The following is a 20,414-nucleotide window of genomic DNA, read 5'->3' on the forward strand; positions in this document are numbered from 1 at the left end:
TCGTCTGCTCAAAATGTGGTTTTTACGCTTATTTTCTTAAGAGATCTTATCCAATGCCGAGAACCGTTTGTTTCATACCACTGAGCTTTATTCTCCATCAATTTCCCGAACAATCGTTTAAGACGAAATGATGTTCTAGTTCGAGCTTCCGATTAATTCAGGAAAAAACAATATAGAGTGATGGGTTCGTGTTTTGTAAAGGAGATGGTGTAAACTTTTAAGGATGTTGTCTGATCAAATGGATCTTGTTTTGCATTTAAATCAAGTATATTGCGTTGGTTATTTCTTTTTGAAGGAAGAAGTAGAACATTTGAACTCCTAAAGAGGTTTTGCTTTATTTGAATTGTTTAAAATGTGGTAGAGCTCCTGCATGAAATTCTATTAGCTTAATACCAAAATCAATAAAACTGTGAGAAATACCCCCAACCCAGTATCGATAAATTAAATGGTTCCTGTGACAAAGCAATTCAACTGGTTGATCTTTATCCTTTCCTCGCATCCCGAACTAATTTTGGTAAGCATCGGACTGGACGTAAAAACTTTGGCTCCTAAAACCACTCGAATAACTTACATTCGGATGGGTGCCATCGACCGCTTGCCTTACTTCATCAACCAAGACACCCGGCAGTACGAATGAATTTTCACACGGTAAGCTCGGAGATGGGGCCAGGTTTTTGTTCTTTTGCTTCCCACTCACCAATGAACAGTGTCACAATTTCCTTCCAGAAAGCATGAACAAAAGAGAAAGTAGCTGTGTTCCATCGAGCACCGGTTGGCAGGTAATAGTGATCCGCTTTTAGTTATCCTACCATCAGCAACCGGATGAAGTTTCAATTCATTTCGGTTTTCAGCCTGCATCAAATTGCCAATTAGTTGTAAAGGCTCGGTTTGGAAAAGCTGACGAAGAGAGATTGCTGATTAGTTCAGCACAGAGGTAGGCAAAGTTTTGTGTTTCCGGCGTTGCGAACGGCGATGGTTAGCTGGAGGTAAAAAATAATTGTAAAACTTGTAAACTATCCTCCTTTATCAGTGGCTGAAAGTTTATCCCTATCGGGGGAAAATTCAATCCCATTCACTGGCGGCCTAGTTTGCCTAGCCCGGAGAGTGTATCGGCATTGGTGAGTGATTGAGTCTCGTAAAACTGGTATTATCCGCTGGTTTTGCCCCGGGGATAATCATGAATGGCAAGGGAAAAAGTGTGCAAGTGGAACAGAGTGACTACAGGAAAGGAACAAAAGCCGCTTTAAAACTATTTCAATCCCTTTTTTCAATGCATTTAATTTAATCCAAGCATTTCTTCTAATTGAAAATAAATTTCATTGCAACCGTATTCGTAGAACTGGTAAGTTAAATTGGATGCTAGGGCAGATTCACACACTTTCCGTGTAAGAAACGTCGTCAGAAAACCATCCATCTTGTTTCCATCCACAGTGTGTAAATTTTATTTCTCACCCAATAAATCATCTTTATGCAAAATCGGATATGCAATTGTGTTTTTGGCATCAGTTGCATTATTATGATGATTAGCAACTACCATTGTGAGGGGAGCGAACCGTTCGCCAACGCGCTCCTCGATCGACAACAATGATTATCAATGGCCGATAATGCCTGATGATGATTAAGCAAACAGAATTTCCATCGGTAACGATTTTTTATCCTTCCGTCATCATCAACATTCTGGCGTGGGGTTACGATGGTGCAGTAACAAAACCGTCGGGAAAATGATGGGAGCTTTCACGGGCTGCTGGGCTGCACCGACATCGCAAATCAGTTTGCCGGGAAATCGCTTTTCCCTTTCCGTTTCCATTTCTTTCGGAGTGCGGGTAACGGAGAGAATGAAAAGCAAATGGGTAAATAGGTGCTTACACATACACACACGCACACACACTCACAAACCTGACCACCTTCACCTCACGGGGGAAATCGGCATGACGGAATCGATTGCTAACGAGCACGGGAAGTGAATTTCTTCTCATCTGCGGCTTTGCGGTTGATTTCGATCAAACTCCTTTCATCGTTCTTCACATCGTCAGGACTCATCATTTCCAGTATTCCGCACCACGGAGCGTTCCGTGTGTATTGATTCCGTTTTTTTTCCCCTGTTCATTTTCCACGCTTCCACTCCCTTCCCTCCTTCCATTCATTGCTAATCGCCGATGAAATGGTTGATTCAGGAAGATAATTTCTGTTGCGGATTCAATTGATTCAATGTCGAACGTTTTGCCAACGATAGAGAAAGCACTGAGGCAGGGTGGTGAAAGGGTGAAGTGTTTTGCGGTTAGAAGCATTTTTCTGCTTACATCGTACGAAAAGAACACGGACAGCTCGATACGGATCAGGCTACAGGTGAAGGAAAAACTAGCAAGAGGACCATAAACCACGAAGCCGTTATGATCAAAGATGTTAAATCAATCAGCACACGGTTGATCGTAGCTGGTATGATGCAGTGTCGATAATTGGTACACCTGGAAGTTATTGCTGAAAGTGCCTCAAGTCATAAATAATCGAAAGTTTGGTTTGGCTAACAACGCCAAAAACAATAAAAATCGATCAATACCCGAAGGTACTTACTTAACAATTTGATGAAAGCCATATCTTCTAGCAATGTTTCGAAGGAAATTGGCTTTCAAACAATTCAAACATAGCTCTACACCACGTACGCTTCGGTTCGTGGAAATCCGTTCAAAGGCTCAAGTTGTTGCAGTTGAGTAAAAATAGCTTCTAGATTGCTGGTGTGAGAAATGTAGATTCTTAACCTTTTCATACCCACTGCCAACGCAATGACGCCACCAAAGAAGCCTACCAACCGTACGGAACTTTCCAAAACATCGTCTGCAAATAGCTCAACCCAAAGGGAAACCCTGGTTTTGGTGAAATTGTTTGACAGTTTGAGGTTTCACGCTTTTCCTCGGAACACACAAAGCAAACCCGAATAGACCTAAAGACAGCGCAAAGAAGCCCAAAGTTTTCCATCCATTTCGCCATTCATCTGGTCCCTTGTAGCAAAGGCAAACAGCATCACTTCCGACAGTTGCAGGAATTTTCCTTACAATGAAAAACAGCACGCGGCTACTTTGCGCGTATGACCTTTGCTTTGGAAGAGGGGGGGGGGGTCTTTAGCAACAAGATGGGATTTTCGGCTAACCGCCGCCAGCCAACAACAACAAAAAGGTGTTCTCCAAATCGAACAACGTAACCCGATCAACCCGGTGTGAAAGTAGACGCGAGAATTTAAACCGTTTATCCGCAGTAAAGAGATTAGGCCTTTGCTTGGCTTTTGCACGTGCCTTATTTTGCCGTAAGTGGTGCGACCGGGAATTTGCATTGATTTCTGCTTAGCTGATATATTTAAGGACACAAGAAGCGATTGCAGGGTATTAACTCTGAGGCAGAAACATACCACCGCCGAAGCTTAGTTTGCCTTTTTCACACAAATCTCATAGATCTACAGTAATAATGCTTAGTTTGTTGAATACAAACGATATTCTTACTTGTATAAAGAAAGAAAAAAACATAACATTATTCATACTAATGAGCCCGAAAAATCAAGTGACTGCGTTTTTTTCTTAAATGGTTTTTTTATTAGGCCAAAGGCCTTCGAAGTGCGGATGCTGGGATGTCCGTTAGGTCCGCCGTCGCTACGGCTTTTATCTCCTCGATAGCGTCAACACGGTGTCCCCGAAGCGGCCGTTTTAGTTTGTTGAACAGCCAAAGGGTGCCAGTTGCTGCGAAAAACTCCCTCAAAATGACGGCACCAGGCGAGACTTCACCCGCTTCAACCCTAAAACATCTTTCAGGGTGGTGTTGACCGAGGCTTTGGAAATCCCTTCACTTTCCGAAAGGTCTCGTATCGTCAACCGACGATTGTTGACCACCAAATCCTTGATTTGGACGACGTGGGCGTCGTCAGTCGAAGTCTTCCCGGATGGTTCTTATCTTCGACCTTCTCACGGCCATTCTTGAAATCATTGTACCATTTGAACACATTTTTCTTCGGCATAGATTCTTCCTCGAAGGCTTTTTGTAACATCTGCAGCGTTTATTTCATTGCGAAAACCAAATTTGATACATGCGCGCTGCTCCACAAACTTGGACTTGGTCAATATGGACATAATCTCAGCTTGGCGCGACTTCGAAAACAAATTGTCACTCCTAGCCGGGTTGCTGCTATGACTTGAAACGTGGCACAACTGTCAAAAACATAAATATTGACAAACGAAAACTAAAACCAAGGGTCTTCTTTTGGCGCGCGAAATTTGACGTCCAATGTCATCTTACTTTTCGGACACAGTAGTATACCCTACATCATTCGCGCGATAGCCCACAAAAAAAATGTGATCCAGATCTTACTTCCTTACCGGAAACTAAATTCCTCACTGTAAATAAGTCTACTTTGCAATGTCGATGAGCAACGTGACATAGTATATTGTTCAAAGAACACGAAGAAGGAAACTGATCCAGAAGGTAGATAACCTTGCAAAAAATATTTCTATAAATCAAAGCGAAAAACAGTGAACACTTCTTGCGAGGTGTGCTCCTACATGCTTAACATGCCACTCAACGCCGCTAAGACTTTCTTATCTACTCCACCAACAAGCAACAAGTCCTCTAGCTCAAGCCCCATACTCTCTCCTGTTCGCGTTCGAGTGCTTTTGCTATCGATTTTATTCCCTTCCCATCTCGAAAGTCCTAGTTACACGCTCGTGCAAAGTATTTAGTCCAGCTGCTAGTCATTAGTCAGCGGACAAACCGATGATGAAAGCGAAAGAACCGTCTACCGTACCGGTGGCGGCACGGGTTGCGATACACCCTAGTGCATGGTGCAAAACAAGAAAGAGAATACCGAAAGCTTTTTTGCTAGATACAGGGAACAGCAAAAAAAAAAAAAAAGCAGCAAGCAGCTCAAGCATCCTGCTCTCGGACACCACTCAGCCCGGTACTCGCTTGAAGAGGTAAAAATTTCCTCATCAACCAAGTTCAAAGTGGGTGAAAGAGGATGGTAAAAGTTTTCCCCTCATCCCCAGGTGCCCTCATCATCGCTATTATTGTGATCATCGTCTTCGACAATCGTGTCGATTACGTGAACAGTGAAGCAAAACGGACCGTGTACAGGTGATGCTCTCTTGTGCAATCAAGAACCTGTACAGCAGAGCGAAGGCTCTAGCTAGTACGTGGCAGCGTTACGGTAGATCCTTGCACGGAACGGCTGGTGAGGCGCGTTGCGTTCGAGCGTGGCGTGTGGAATATTAATTTTTCTCCGTGTGCGAGTACAGCAAAATAGTTGCTGGTGGAAGCGGTTGGTGGGGAGCTTGGGCGCTTCACAACAACGGGCAGCGGGCACCCAATCGATCGGGATGCAGCAGCAGCAACTGGTGTGCCAATGCCAGGCCGAAAGTGGCGGCGGGAAAAAGGTGGCACAATGGTTGAGGTGTTGATAATAGGAGATGTTTTTCACCCTTCATCTTTCCCAGCTCAAAGCCTCCCAAGTGGACCAACTTTTCCCATAATCAACGATGAAATCCCGGTAAAGTGGAATTCATGAGCTCCAAATGGGTGAACTTAAATTGACGTACTTCTCTCACCACTTCGGTTGAAAATCGAGCCGAATTAAGCATGCAATCTTCTATCGCTCGGGTGTGTTTTAGCGGCAAGTCTTCTCATCTCGAATGCTTTCACATCTAAATTGGAGGGTCGAACAGTAGAAGAAAACAAAAATAATAGAGCTCACCTTAAAATAAAACACACACAACGTATCCTCGAAACGGAATGTCAAATATCGGCATTGATCGCGAACTCTCAGTTGAAAATGAGTTCAGCATATTAGATAGCAACACAAGTGAGGCAAATGTTGGCCACAGCATGGCAGATACTCAGAGTAACTGGGGATCGAAGAGTTGTCACAGTTGTCTATTTGCGTACCGCTTGTAATGCACGTTTCATGTTTGCTCGATTCTTGATTGGATTTGGGTGGAGTGAAATAGAATGACATTGACACAAGTTTTAAAATGGAGCAAGTTGACGACGGGAAAAAAACCTTCCCTTTCGAAAACGGGAATCCGACACGCCACACACTATGGAACGTGTTTTGCACCGTGTGCACTTTTAGAATGTGCAGTTCGATGGCATTCCCAGAATAGTACCATTAAGTTCAACGCAAAGTGTAAACTTTTCCCGCAAAGAAAATGACATCCCGTCGCACTTTGCGTTCATTAATTATCTAGCAGCTGCGAGAGAGAGAGAGAAAAGTTACTCTAAAGTATAAATTAAAAGAAGCTGATGGCCTCAATTGCTGTTTATGGGAAGGATGTGCATCAATCCGTTCAACAAGAAATCCCCAACAAATCTTTCCATTATGTTCTACACTTGGCATTTTTCGATGAGCTTAAGGAAGCAGATTCTACACTCCTTTTGAGTATACCGTATAAGTAAAAGACATGTAAAGTACTACAAATCCACCACCATAAATCCTTCCATTTCAAGAACTGACGCTCCAAAGGCACCCAGGAACAATGGTTAAAACCCGGTGCGAAAAAGGATTTACCAAATGGTTCGCAACGAACGAAACGAAATCGAACGAGCGTCAACCGATTGATCCGAAACGGATGAAATAAATCTGTTTACCAGGAACATTCAATTCCGTGTGCAGCAAGCTCACGTACAGTCGAATCCGGAACCTTGTGCAACGGACTCCATTGCATTCGCAGGCTGGCAGAGTACTCTGTTTACTAGCGGCATGTCGTGCCGAATCGGAAAGAAATTCCGATACGCAGAAGCGCATCGTTTTGGTACACATTTCGGAAGCTTTTGTCGAGTGCAAGAAAGGACTCGTACTCCGCTAAGGTGAGTCATATTCCAGACTCCCGGTTGCTCAGCACACAACCATCCAGGCGTCGGTTCCAAACATTTATCACAATCCCCAACCGGGTGCCAATCTACATCCGTTCGGGAAGCAGCAGACGTAGTAGTAGCAAAAAAAAACAAGAAGAAAAAAACATTAAATTGCAAGCGAACCAAACGTACCACTCCGATTGGCACGGCAATAAAGCAAGACAAGAAAAAAAAATAACACACACACACAAACTCCAAAGAAAAACATCGACATCGAACATGCAAAAGACCGACATTCGAACCCCGGGTGAGTGCAAAGTTCCTATCGGTGGTCCACCTAGTTACTCTTCTTTACACACACACACACATAGAACACAAATACACAGATAGACTCATTCGTAGTTTTAAAAAAAGGAAAACGAATTGGAAAGCTGGAAGCAGAGTGAAAGCAAATATTTGAATGGAGTTAAATTCACGGTTGTTCACCGAGAAAGATGATTGTAAAGTATGCTCGGATCCGGTGTGTTCCAGGCTCCTTCCCACGATCGATTTCCACATCCACATTCTTTGGCAGGACAGGTCCCGTACTTTTTGTGCTTTTGCTCTCTTTCGTTCGTGCTCTTTCACCCACAAGTCGTCCAATGTCCCCTTCCCAGGTCCCATTCAGATTCCGACTCGGGACAACAAAAGCATCGGTTGCAACAGCACTTGATCAATGGTGCCGTTGATTATTCCTCTGGATGTGCTTTCCTCCCCATCATATATCCGGTTTTGGGAGGGCAACGGTGGGCAAGAAAGGGCGCGAGGAAGAAGTGTGTTTTTACTGCTTTTTTTTTTTTTATTTCGTTGCATACCTTTCTGCATCCGGTGATTGGAGTTCTCTATCTGGCTATTCCCGACCAGTTTTTCCTGTCCTGAAAATGGCTCCAAAGGTTTTTGAATAGTTTCATTCAGCTGTCGCTATCATCTTCATCCGTATTCTCTCCATTCCGAGCGGACGAGCAAATACACACATACACCGTCCACATCCATACACACAAGCATCGAATTCTGTAGGATTCATCCAGTGCGGCATCCTGCCAGGCCAGGAGTATTTTACGTTTGATATCCTGTTGCTGCCGTCCGGATCCCCAAATAGATAAGGTTTTGGGACCCGGGGAACGAAGGACGTGAAGTTTTGTTTGTAGGAGAAGAATATAGACTTACTACTTTTGAATGATTTTGATTAACAGTTCGATGATGAATGTAAGGGAAGGATATCTCACTATTTTTTTTTGTGTCTCGCGGTAACTCTTCCCTTAAAGCGTAATTTGTCTACTTCCTGCGGGGTGTTGCTGGTCCGGAAGTTTGCAAATAATGTTATCGCGTGTAATGAGCTGTGTTTTTTTCATCGCATTCAACCTTATAAAGGCATATCGTTATCCCAACATTCCTTTACAAATGTACTTTACAGCATTCGTACACAACTTTCGTGTGTATGATTTTTTCTTTATTGTTCAAATTCTTTTCCTGCTTCTCGTATGCAGCATATTCACACTAACATTCCCGGGCGCGCTCAGCAGCATAATATACCTGGCAGCATCCGCTGGGGCTCGCTGCCAATCGGTGCCAATGGGAAGATACTGCCGCTTTTTACCGCTTTTGCGTTGCGCTTTTCTGCCAAGGCTCACGCTGTCTTTTGAATGCATTGCTGCACAAAGCTCAGCAGCTTCTGCACCGCACGGTACGTTTGGTATGCGGCATTTTTGCATGATGGCATTTTTGTTTGCATATTTCGCTTTTTTCTATTTGTTAGAGCACAACGAACGAAATGGCTATCGTGTTGCGCGCGCGTTGTGGATTTTCCCCGAAAGAGTGCATCGTTATTGTTGTGTGCCCTCACCGGTGGCAACTATTCACAACCTGCAGCGGAAGGATTTATGGAGCCATCCCCTACGGTGGATTGGATAGTGCGAAGGGGGTGGTTAGTGCTTATGTCTGCTGCATTTGCCTACCATTGTTGTCGTTATCGGGTTTTGTTCGCTACTTGGTTTTGTGTTGCGACGAGTGCTTCACTATTTCCTCTCTTTTGCGCCAAGAAGACATTGTTGCCATAATGCTCAAGAAGGCAATACGTATTAACGGCCTACATAGGGAACTGCATACTCGATAAATGGCCCGGACACACGTGAAAACAGTGAAAGTGTGATCCATGAGAAAGCGCGGCAACCTACGGTTCGCACCAGTTCAGTCCCACCCAGGCCCACGGTGCGGGCTAGTCGCGATAATGTGATAAGCAAACAAGATGCCTGTTGAACAATTCTCAGCTCAGCCGAACGCGTGACTTCCAATTCCATTTCGGACATACTTTTCCGTTTCGTTCTCGCTTGCTGGTATCGCACACATTCGACCGGACGTATAATTGCTTTCTTCACTTTGCACCAACGGTTCCCGGATTCGAAAGATCTACGGCCGTCAAGCTGGTGATCGATTTCATTGCAGTCGCAGAACGCGCATGGGAAGGTTATACACGGTACCAAACGAGCTTTGTTCGAACGAGAACTCACAAAACCATGATCTTTAAGTGAAGAAGATACGTAAACAGTGTTTGTGTGGCATAAAATCAAATTGACTTAGCCGTTATTATACAAGTGATTCGTTTTTTGACCAAAAAAAAAATGGCACATTTAAACGCTTTTCATGTGCTTTCGATTGTGTTACATCTATTGCTGGTAAACGGGCAACAATTGCCCCTAGATGAAGGTTGTCCAAAAGCCACACGTCCGCACATGACTCGGTGCGATCAGTATTACCGATGCACTGTACTGTCGAAAGATGCACACGTTTGGGTAGCGACCCAGTGCCAGAAAGGACTCGTATATCTGCACCATCTCGGCACATGTGTGGTACCAGGTGAGTAGTATGGGTGCATGAAATTGGGACAAATGTCAGACCAACGACTACAGCTGCTCTAGTTCTAATGTGCGATAAGTGAAACTTGGCGCTGCTCTGCACACCCGAATGGAGGTCACCTGAAACGTCCGTTGATGGACCGTTCGTGCTAATGAAACGTGAAATTTGATTCAACACGTACATGGAAGTGACGACCGGGATGTGCTTTTTAAAATGAAAGTGGTTTTGAAGTTTTGTCATAATTTAAATCGTTATTTTTGCTTTTTATTCTCATTTCAAAAACAGATAACGATTGGGAATGTGACGTTTCGGCCGAAAACGAAAGCAAACATAGCGATGAAAATGTGTACGGAATCGATAATCTAAATGTGCCTTCGTCGTTATCTACCAACTCCAACTCTGCTAGTGAAGAAAACTCACAAGAAGCTAACGGTTCTGTCGCATCGAAAGAGGATAGCCTGAAGCTGAGAGATTCCCCACAGAACGATATGAACGATATGGAATCGAGTGGTGATGGCAGTCCGGAACGTTTACACGAAGAACCTCACACAGTCACTATGCCCGCTCCTGCCCGGGTTGATGCTTCAACGAACTCCCCAGGAACCTTAAATCCTTCAATGCTCGACTCTTTTCTGGCCTATTACGATACGCAGAATGCGCTAAAGGTCAAAACAAAGCAACAATCTCCTCCAAAAATGGACGAAAAGAACTACCTGGACCATCTGAAGCAGATCGTGAACCAACAGAAACAACTCAACGAAATGGCACGCATTCCAAGCCATACAGATATGTTCTCGTACGAAACTGTTCCGGTGCAGCAACTCACTGCAAAGAAAGAAGCCGTAATAGATGAGCCTTTATCTAAGCTTAATCTCTCACCAGGAATGCAGGACATCATAAAAAGTATTTTGGATATTTCTCAAAAAGCAATTGCGAATCAAAAAGCACCTGCTGCTTCTCCTTCTGTCACGCCAGAAGTGAAAGATCCAGTGGTGAAGCCTATTTTTATACCGATTTCAGTGAATCCGGTTCCTGCACCGAGCGTGCCAACACCACCAACGACTACAGAGCAACCGTTAAAAGCTCAATATCCAGGCTCGTACAATATGGGTTTGTCTGGCCCACCCAGCATGGGTCAAAACACAATGCAAAATAGTTTTAGAATTACCGGTACAAACGATACACAGTTTTACGGCTTTCCACAGCAAGTATTATACGACGCTTATGGGAATAAGTATGTACCGAAGGATGCCTATCAACCAATGACTTCAAGCTATACGACTGGTGTTTATAATCCTTACTTGAAAGCAGTACCTCCATCATCAATGATGATCAATTCTCCTTCAGGATCATTTTATTCGACTAATGGCCTTATTTCCGCACCTTCAAGATTTGCCGATCCGCTGTCATACTTTCACAGTTATGGTCCATCATCTCAGCGCATAAATCCATTAGTGCGGGATTATGATGCAGCTGATGACATTATCGATCGAGTGAAGCTGCTAGAATCAATCGAATCGATCGAAAGTGACAGTGGGCAAGATGGAAGTCTGGAAAAGGATCTACCGCTGCCAGTTAACCGACACGCCGTTGACGTGGACGATGAAGTTTCGAATGAGGATGGTCAGGGTGATACGAACGGTGCCAACACCAAGTACACAAGGAAGCTGTTTACTCTCGGCGATATGACATTCGATTACGAGCAGTATAAGGACAGCATGCTTCCGTTGGTCGATGCCAATCCGGACGATGAGCGAATCTCCATCGTGATGTGCACGGTGGGTAGCCGGCAGCCGAACAATACCGATTGCTTCCGCTACTACATCTGCAATCCGCATAATGGTGTGTTCCAATCGTACACCTGCCCTCCGACGACGGCGTTCAATAAGAAATCTCGCATGTGCGATGTGTCGTCGTACAAACAGTGTAAGCAGCGGATGACTCCACCAGCTCCACCACGGTCCCAATTACGAACGCGCAAGCAACCCGCTCCGGGGCAAGGCGTTAGCCAGATCAATCAGATCAAACAGGAACTGCGAAAGGCACAGAAGTACGTCGAATTGATACGACTCGAGGCGAACAAGTTGCGGCGTCACAGTAGCGTTCCTTCATCCCAAAGCCAAAACGTTATTTACCTTCCATCGATGGGGGGCCACACACCGGTTCGCGAAAACACCAAAGTGAAGCAAAAGGAACTGCCCAAGAAAAAGAAACGACCATCCACCGGTTCAAAGCGCATCTCAGCGGCTATGGCCAAACCGGCGAAAGGTGTACCGCGATGTCGGGTCGAAGGACGTATGCCGGATCCGATGGACAAAACGAACTACTACGTCTGCCACCGGAAGAGTCCGAACAAGTTCATCAAGATTAAGATGGCTTGTCCGGCGGATCTTTTGTACTGTTCCGAGACGCAGTTTTGCACGCTCAGTGCCAACTGCTGAGTGGGATTTGTTTTTTTTAACTGAGGTCCTTATTTATTGATTATTTATTCAAACTGCAGGAGAGTTATCAAAGATGTTATGTACATGTGTAAGCCATTAGTGAAAAGCGTCGGTTGAATATAGAGGAAAACAGAGAAGCTAAGGACAAAACTATCCTTTTATGCACTTCGGCTAGATATCACAGCAGCGTGCTTATCATACTGTGCTGTTCATTTGAAAAAAGCGTGTGAAAGAAAAACTATTCTCAAACAATGCGTCCCCAACGTTCACGCTCTCTATCCCTGGTCCCTTTCGTACTGGCACCGATAGGTTGCAGTTATTTTTACTGTTCTGCGCTATTTTTCTTTACATAAAAATGTCATAAACACACTATATTCCCTCGGTGTAGTGAAGGTTTGCTGTTCGGCGAACAGCGCATCCAACAGTCCGACCAGGCGACATTCCATTGTCAGCCAACGCTCCTCTAGTCTAAGCTGGTAACCGGTGGAAGTAACGACAGTGGAAAACAATTCACCGAACACAGATGCAGCACGGTGCAGATTGCAAATGCCAGCCGGGAAGTGGAACGAAACCCTTTTCCCTCCCGAACCAGCCCGCCCATCCAAAGTATAGTATAAGTCGTTATTTTATAGGCTGTCGGATTGCACCGGGGTTGGGAAGGCGTGGTACGATGAACAGCTCGAGTATAAATAAAGCATATTTAAAATTAAATGTATATTCCCGGACTTCCCGGGGCTCGGGCGCCAACGACTGTTGGCAAAAACGCTGGCAAACGGCGGAGGTAGTTGAAAGGCGTACCTTATCTCTGGATCCGGCGTATCCCTTTATGATGTCATAAATCGCGCAAACCACTAAAGCTGTCACGGCCGTTTCCTTGCAGAGGATGGCTGCGCCGGCAAGCAGTACGGTGACAGCGAGCGCCAACCACTGCCGGCCATCACCCCACTGCCGCCACCGGACGTGACGTATGTAGGCGAGCAGTGCGAGCAGGTAGAAGATGCACCCGGTCAGATCCGCCCGGCCAACGACACCCGCCACCGCTTCGGTGTGGATGGGATGGGCCGCAAACAGCAGTCCGGTGATGGCCACCCCCGACCGGCTCACCGGCAGGATGTGACGGGCCAGCTTCACCACCAGCCCGGTCGCTAGTGAGTGCAGCAGCACGTTGACCAGGTGGTAGCCGAACGGTTTGAACCCGTCCACCAGGTAGTTGAGCTTGAAGCTAGCGACGCACAGCGGACGGTAGGAACCGTGCGAGCCCGAATCCACCAGCGGTGTGCCCCAGAAGTCGTTCTGCAGCATCTGAGCCCAGCCGCCGGTACTGAGCACGTCCGGATTGCCGAGGATTGCTCGTCTGCAAAGGAAGAGAAATACGGCAGTCAGTATTGTTTGCGTGAGGTCAGGTGAGAAAGTCAGCAAAAGAAGCGTGACGATGATGATGGTGCTGATGATGAGGGCTAGCGGCGCCACGCGTAGTTGTAGCGCGTTATAGAAGTGTGTGAGTGTCGGCGCTTCCGGCACAGTGTGCGCACACCAGTATCTAACTAATAGTGCACTAATGACGGAATCGAATTAGCAAAAGACGACGCGCCAGACGACTGCAATTGCATTATTCACATTCACGCGCTCCATCCGTTCCCATGTTCGATACAGTCCGTACGTACGGTGACGCCGGCACACACCCCCGGAGGAACGAGATCCGAAGAAGGCGGCTTTTGCGCTCATGCATATTAATGCCTTTTCCGACCGCATCGGCCCCGTTTACCGCCCGGCGCTCGAATGGTACTTGGAGGATTGTGCTCCTGTTTATTGCCCGCCTCACACACATGGGCCGGTCTGGACCCGGTCGTTTTCTTCGAGGAAACTCGCACGCAAAACGGTGGAAAGCGCTCGTCTTCTGCTCCTACCACCCTGGGAGAGAAACGACAACATTTATAAATTAAAACCATAAAGTATAATCCATGCGCATATTTGATACAATTATTTTCTCATTAGAAGCTTAGATCCACTTCCGTCGGATGGGTTTGTTCTGGGCCGCGAGTGCACGGAGGACGTGCTTTGGATAATACGCTCGAACACTTTTTTGCTATTCCAGCAGCGCAATCGTCTCTGATTATGCTTCGTTTGTAGATTGCCACAATGTCTATACACTGCCGGATAAGCACACACGAGCGTCTGTTTGCAGAGATGGTAAACTTTGTTAGTGCTCGGGAGTAAGTTTTAGTGTGTTGAGGTTAGCCGGTGGCGTTGGAACCGAACCGGGGCTGCAGAGACGTGTATGAGTTCTGTATATACCGGCACTTGTGTCACACCGAGAGGTGGAATCGTACCCGGTACGCAATATTGCGTTTGTTTTTGTTTTGCATCGCTGTGCATGTTGCGGCCAGGCTGTACATTATTAATGCATCCCTTCGAGCGGATTCGATCGGTGATGCAATATCCCGATTCCCGTATCTATGCAGCCGAGTGTGACCGCATTGTTGCACTCGCATGATAATCCGCCCGTTAATATCGCTGACAACGAAGCCACTTATCCAACGCCAATCACCGCGTTTCATCCCGAACGACCCAATTCGGTCACAGGACTCGGCCATCACTCAAACTGGCAGTAGCCAGGCTGTAGCAGCTTGGCGCGAAATATTCATGATGATGAAATCGACGTTATCGGGAATGGGGGTGCCCACTAACCGAGCACCGGCGCAATAAACGCGCCGTCACACACGCGCTCTAGTGGAAGTGAAAGTTGAGACATTATGCTGCACAAAACCATCGACTCGCTGGCACCCGTCTACGTCTCCCGAATCCATACTTCACAATGTCGGCGGTATGCTAAAACTAATCGATCATACAGACTATTAACATTCGCTTCCATTGCGTTCCCTAGGCGTAATCGAGGCTGCTGTCTCCCGCAACCATGCGATTTCGTGCCATGCGTAAAATGGAGCCGATTCGATATTATCCTGCTTCGTGCGAAGGATATGCAATTTCGCAACGTAGGGCGATGCAAAGCAGGGCCTGGGATCGTCCTTCGAGCGATAAACCACAATGCCATCAACTTTCGCATTACGATGTACTCCCATTCCGCGCCCATGTTGCCCCCTTCTAGTCCGTCGATGGTCGAGTGAGTTGGCGCACTTGCACGAGACCCTTTCGCTCGAGACATACACACACACACAGACGCATTCCAGCACATTGTGCCAACGATCAATTCATCACCTTCCATTACCTTCCACCGGGCACGGGGGAACCTCGCGGACTCTGTGCCTGGTGAGTTGATAAACATATTTTATCCAGCTCACCGTACATTAACGCCTGAGTCTGCGAGTAATAATGGTGAGCCTTGCAATCAGCCGTAGGGCACCGTACTGCAACTGGCATATTACTTTGCCCGGGCGCTGTTTCTACGCTGCTAATGCAAAATGGGCGAGTTATTATTTTGTGCATTTCATGTGCTTCCTGACGGTTGTTGCTTCCTGCTTCCAGTGCGTTGATCACATCGACCAGCAGAAGGAAAACGTGAAACGATACAGATTTTATTGGCTTCGCTACAGTCGTACAGGAACGATGGAGTAAACACATCTTTGGTACGCTATGTTCAACATTGTACGTAGGGGGCTACTTTTGCACCATCGTTTAGGTTGTTGTAAAGGAATTCGGATTCACAAAAAATCACATTTAGCAAAGCGTGCCTGATGCCGTAGCGCCACTGGTAACGTAGAGAGGAGGTGCTGGGCGACGGTTCATTCTGTCAAAATTCCTTACCCAAGAATGTGTGATTGAAATAGCTCACCTTTCCTGCAGACGTAGATGCTCATCTTGGCAAACAGCACACCGAGTACTGGGCTCGTGGGGTCGCACAACAATCCCTGCTGGTCAGAGAAACCTGACGCTACCAAGTTTCGGTTAGTACACACAGCCCGGCGAAAGATATGTTTACACACCCGCCACACAAACAGCCAACATTCCGATTCTTCGTCCGCTCTCATCGTCCATTGTTGGAAACCCGGGCACGGGCACGACGTCACAGTTTAGAGGAGTTTTCGGCAGACCCCAAATTGATCGCATGCACGCACAGAACCGGATCCCGCATCATCACGCTGGTGGCCGGATGGTGGCACACTCAGCAACCGTCGTCGCGTACCACCGTATCAAGCGGTTTTTGACGATGGTGAGTTGAGTGATTGTGGATTTTCTTCGAGTTTTCCACTCGAAGGTTCCTTTCAACACAATCTGCACGGGCGCACAATGAATGTGGTACCCCGGTGCTACTGTGGGAAGATGGACAGATAGCAGGAACGACGCGGAAACCACCCTGCCAAACGTTCGCGAGCGAGTGCATTCCGTCGGTGTGAATCCGACCATCGCTAATTAGTTTCCAAGCCGGCATGGTACCGGTCGCGCAACGGGTTATCTCTGGTGTTAAAAGGGAGCGACGGGGTGACGGGTGGCTTATCGAGGGGTGGAAGAGTTTGTGGTTTTCAATCTCGATCCCGGTCCCGGTATCCTTTGACAGGGTTTGTGGGATGCGGAATGATCCTGATTCGGACGTCGCACGTCGTAGAAACCGCAACCGGAAATGCACTATTTCAAAGAGCAATGGTTGACCAACTACCGGCACTGGGACGGCAGTACGCGGGCGCATCCTTTTCATCCGCGTCACTCATTGTGCATTCTGACAGAGTGGCGAGCGTCGTCGTCGGTTGTTTGTACGGAAGGACATCGAATTACCTCCCACCAGCAAACAGCCATTGGGAAACACGCCGCATGGAGCGTTTTGATGTTCCCGGATCGTCGTTGTGCTTACACGAGCGCATTACATTATCAACATAAATCTTGCTTTCCACGGTCGTTCGTTTGTCTACCGAGCGAGGCAGTGAGGGTAGGAAAAGGGGAACATAAAAATTCAATAGACACGAAACAAAGAAACATTGCTCCACGCTACCCGAACGTCAATGAGAAATGGGCAACAAGCAGCAGCGAAACCTTGCGCCCTATCACGATGCACACTGCAACAAGCTTTCGCGAGCTCGAGTGTGGTGACCTTGTGTGGGCAAATTTTGCCCGGTCGATGCCCGGTTGGCAGTGGTGCAGTGGTAAGACTTTTGCTACAAGAAAGTGAGACCCGGAAAAAAAGCGGGATAAACAAGAGTGGAAGTAAAGCAAAAAAGCTACCAACCCGAGATTCGCAAGATATATGCTGGCGTTCAAGATTGCAAATAAATAAACACAATCACATGCTCTTCCGGTTTGTTTGGAAGAAGTGAGGAAAAAAATGAAGCAACGTTAGACAGAAGATGGAGAGCAGATTTTTTGAAAGCAACCCAAAACCCGGTACAAAACCCAATCCGAATCCGGTCATGAAAAAGCTTGAACCCTGGAAGATGTAAGAATTTTTTGTTGTTGTGTTGGTACGTGCTTCTGTTTGCTTGGTCCCTTTTTTTTCGGTGTGCTCCACTGATCCAGGATATGGTTGGTGTTGGCACAGGATTTAACGAGTGCAAAACAAAATCATCCCTTCTGTGCAATGGAGGTATGGAGCCAAACCCAACTTCCTGTGCCGTCTAGCTCGGCGTACATTTTCACCATCGAGAGCACGTGGTAGATGTATTTTTGGTACCTGTTTCATTTCCGGTGTCGTGGACGTGCAAGCCCGGGCTGGATGAAACTCACCTTTAAATTGACAAACAGATGAGGAAGGAGAGAGAGAAAGAAATAGACAAAAAAATCACACACACACACAATCTGAGTTGAAACGGATGTCGAAGCTGGAACACCATGGACCCAGCAGGATGTTTGTCGGTTTCGGTTTTGTTTTTTCTACTGCTCTTGGGCTTATTTGAAGGATTTCGTTTTCGAGGGTTATGTTCGTTACAGGTTGCAGGCAAAAACCCGCACGGCAAGACAAGTGGACCGGAAGCATGAAGGTTTCCAAACCGGACGCACGCGAGCTGAAGGGGTTTCCCTTGGTCAAAACAAATGCTTCGCAAATGGTTGGAAAATTAGCACAGCATTTGGACTGGTGGAGAGCAAACAGATGCTATTCTCGGAAGGGATGAGACAACGTGCTTTGGCAGATGTTTTGAGGTCAAATGGTTTACACTGCGTTTTCAGATGGATCGATACACGAATCTTAAAGACATGAATTTGTTCCAAGCAGTGTAATGAATTTGCCACATTAAACACGAATACGAAGAATGTAATCTAAAACGTTCTGGCCGTGATTAGATTCCACTCGAAACTGTCAATGATGCATTACGGTGTAGTCTGTTTCGATGGGTTTTTTTTTTTGTGTGCTCCCGATCCCTTACGCGGTCCCTCCTTACTTAAACGCTTCGTACCGTCCCTTGCAACGCTCAAACAGGGATGGTCATTTTTGCTGTCTAATGTTTGCTGCCTGGTGGGATGGAACCATGGCAAGCTTTTTTTTTTTGGTTGGGGAGATATAGCAGCAACAGCACACCACCCTCACCCGCAATGACTTTGGAACTCCTGGCCGCTCCATTTCATGAAGCTAATAGCCTCGGTCCTTGAAATCTGGTTGCTGTTGTTCGGAAAAGAAATGGGCCCGGCGAACTGGCCTGCACGTCCTGCCATGTTTTCTCCCGGTGTGTGTGTGTGTGTCCGCAGTCACGATCGCAAGGCGGCTGTCAAATGCAGTGAAAATGAGACGACTAGACTAAAGAGGAAAGCAAACAAGATTTATGGAATAAGCAAACGTCCGACGGGGGACATTCGACCTGGACGCCCGCTTTCTCGACTGCTTTCTCGAAGGATGGAAGGGTTCTTCTCGAGAGTAAGATGGACGGTTTATTGACCAAAATGAGGTAATGGAGCACTGAGATAGTGTGCTTGCTGGCCGTGGGTAGGCGATGTGTAGTGACGAAAGGCAAAGATGAACCAGAGTTGAAGCTGTCGTTTGATAATGATGCTCATAAATCTGCCCACCCTAGCGTCTAGGCAACGGTAGCGACGATATCGCGGCGATGGGAGGACCGAAGTGCCTGGCAGAGCTTTCATTGGCGTACTTTATCCGAGCGCTTCCTGTTGCTAGCCTTTCGATCCCGGTGTTGTGTGGTTAGTTTTTACACCTGTACGTATGCACGTCTCGAGAAGCTCGAAAAGGGGAAAGCTGTGCCAACATCTTGAACCCAGAACATCGTCCGGGTCCTCGCTCTAGAAATAGTCTAACGAGTTCTTTAGATGCTTTGGTTGCAATAATGATGATATCTCGAATGGATGCAAACCGCTCCTTTATCCTAAGAGAATCTTACAGGCTGATCATGCCGGAATGCTTCCCGGGGATGGGCACACCCAAACACACCCTAAAGCTGTGTGGGTTGTGGTTAAACATTAAGGAGTTTTCTCAAACACAGCGAGTCTTCACCGAGCATTTTGCAAGGATAAACTGGCCAGGTTATTGGACTAAAGATGCATCGTATTTCAGAGCTCAGAGAGCAGATTGAAGCACGGGCAGCAGAACACAGGTCTAAAGGAAAGGTATGTCTCTAGTCTAAGCACTGGAAGAAGGGTAAACCAAATGTGATGCATAATCGTACCGACAAGATGTATCGTAGGAATTAAAACGATAAAACGACCCAATATCTTGTAAGATGGCAGAACGGTTGCACCAATAGTATGATTTATGGACGAGTTTTTGAGGCACAGATCTGCAGTATTACAGCATCATCGACATTGCTTGGTCGGGTTTGGGTCAACAATAAGGTAAATGGAAATTCTACTGAGAAAAAGGGTTTGTCACGTCGAAGAATATGGTAAGAACACGTGATCGATGAAGACTTCCTCTCCAACTGTCGTGTTGATCGGATGGGGATTTGTGGTTAAGGAAGAGCTATGCGATTTCTTAGCTTTTATGGGTCATAAGAAGTGACGGAATCAGAGACAAAGTTCACAGCAGCTTTAACATCAATTAAACTCAGTATTCAATCCTGCCAAAGGACTAGAACAGATGGTTGAATGATGATATTTTGGAGGAAAAAAGAAGCACATGGAATATTGTTTCTTCTCAAGCATAGAAAAAAATGAGTTAAACTTTTAAATAATCCATTCTAAAGAAACACAAAAAGCTGAAAAGAAATTTCAAAAACGTCAACGCTAAAAATAATGCCACCAGCCGTCAAACAAAAGTTACGAAACTTTTTAATTAAGTAGTGTTCTACCGATTCGGTTGCAAAGCAGATAAGAAATTAAAAAGTTTTCTTTTGCACTTCCATTCAGCATTGCTGCATAAAGCCG

At 46.2% G+C, this 20,414-nt stretch overlaps 5 protein-coding genes across 5 annotated transcripts in view; 4 read left to right on the plus strand and 1 right to left on the minus strand.

The window, feature by feature from the left end:
• Window positions 1-20,414, plus strand: part of LOC126565024 (uncharacterized) — a 494,010-nt gene that overhangs the window by 466,361 nt on the left and 7,235 nt on the right. The window lies entirely within an intron of this gene.
• The window catches only part of LOC126564579 (probable 26S proteasome non-ATPase regulatory subunit 3), a 561,792-nt gene that overhangs the window by 432,525 nt on the left and 108,853 nt on the right, over window positions 1-20,414 (plus strand). The gene's annotated exons all lie outside the window — the stretch shown is intronic.
• Window positions 1-20,414, plus strand: part of LOC126564595 (zinc finger protein 596-like) — a 394,155-nt gene that overhangs the window by 300,384 nt on the left and 73,357 nt on the right. The gene's annotated exons all lie outside the window — the stretch shown is intronic.
• The window catches only part of LOC126563938 (protein O-mannosyl-transferase TMTC2), a 157,003-nt gene that overhangs the window by 75,006 nt on the left and 61,583 nt on the right, over window positions 1-20,414 (minus strand). The window contains exon 3 of the mRNA XM_050220801.1: window positions 12,960-13,515. Coding sequence (XP_050076758.1) covers window positions 12,960-13,515 — 556 coding nt within the window. The remainder of the gene's footprint in view (window positions 1-12,959; window positions 13,516-20,414) is intronic.
• LOC126564138 (uncharacterized) lies at window positions 9,486-12,161 on the plus strand. The gene is made up of 2 exons (XM_050221083.1): window positions 9,486-9,720; window positions 10,006-12,161. The coding sequence occupies exons 1-2, from the start codon at window positions 9,486-9,488 to the stop codon at window positions 12,159-12,161; spliced, it is 2,391 nt and encodes a 796-aa protein (XP_050077040.1).

The sequence above is a fragment of the Anopheles maculipalpis genome, chromosome 3RL (assembly GCF_943734695.1).
Source record: "Anopheles maculipalpis chromosome 3RL, idAnoMacuDA_375_x, whole genome shotgun sequence".
Classification (NCBI taxonomy): Eukaryota; Metazoa; Arthropoda; class Insecta; order Diptera; family Culicidae; genus Anopheles; species Anopheles maculipalpis.

Bases quoted from the DNA above. Each gene is read 5' to 3' on its own strand.
- LOC126564138 (XM_050221083.1), top strand. From the start codon at position 9,486: ATGGCACATTTAAACGCTTTTCATGTGCTTTCGATTGTGTTACATCTA. The intron at 9,721-10,005 runs GTGAGTAGTATG...TTTCAAAAACAG, and splicing joins CGGCACATGTGTGGTACCAG to ATAACGATTGGGAATGTGAC.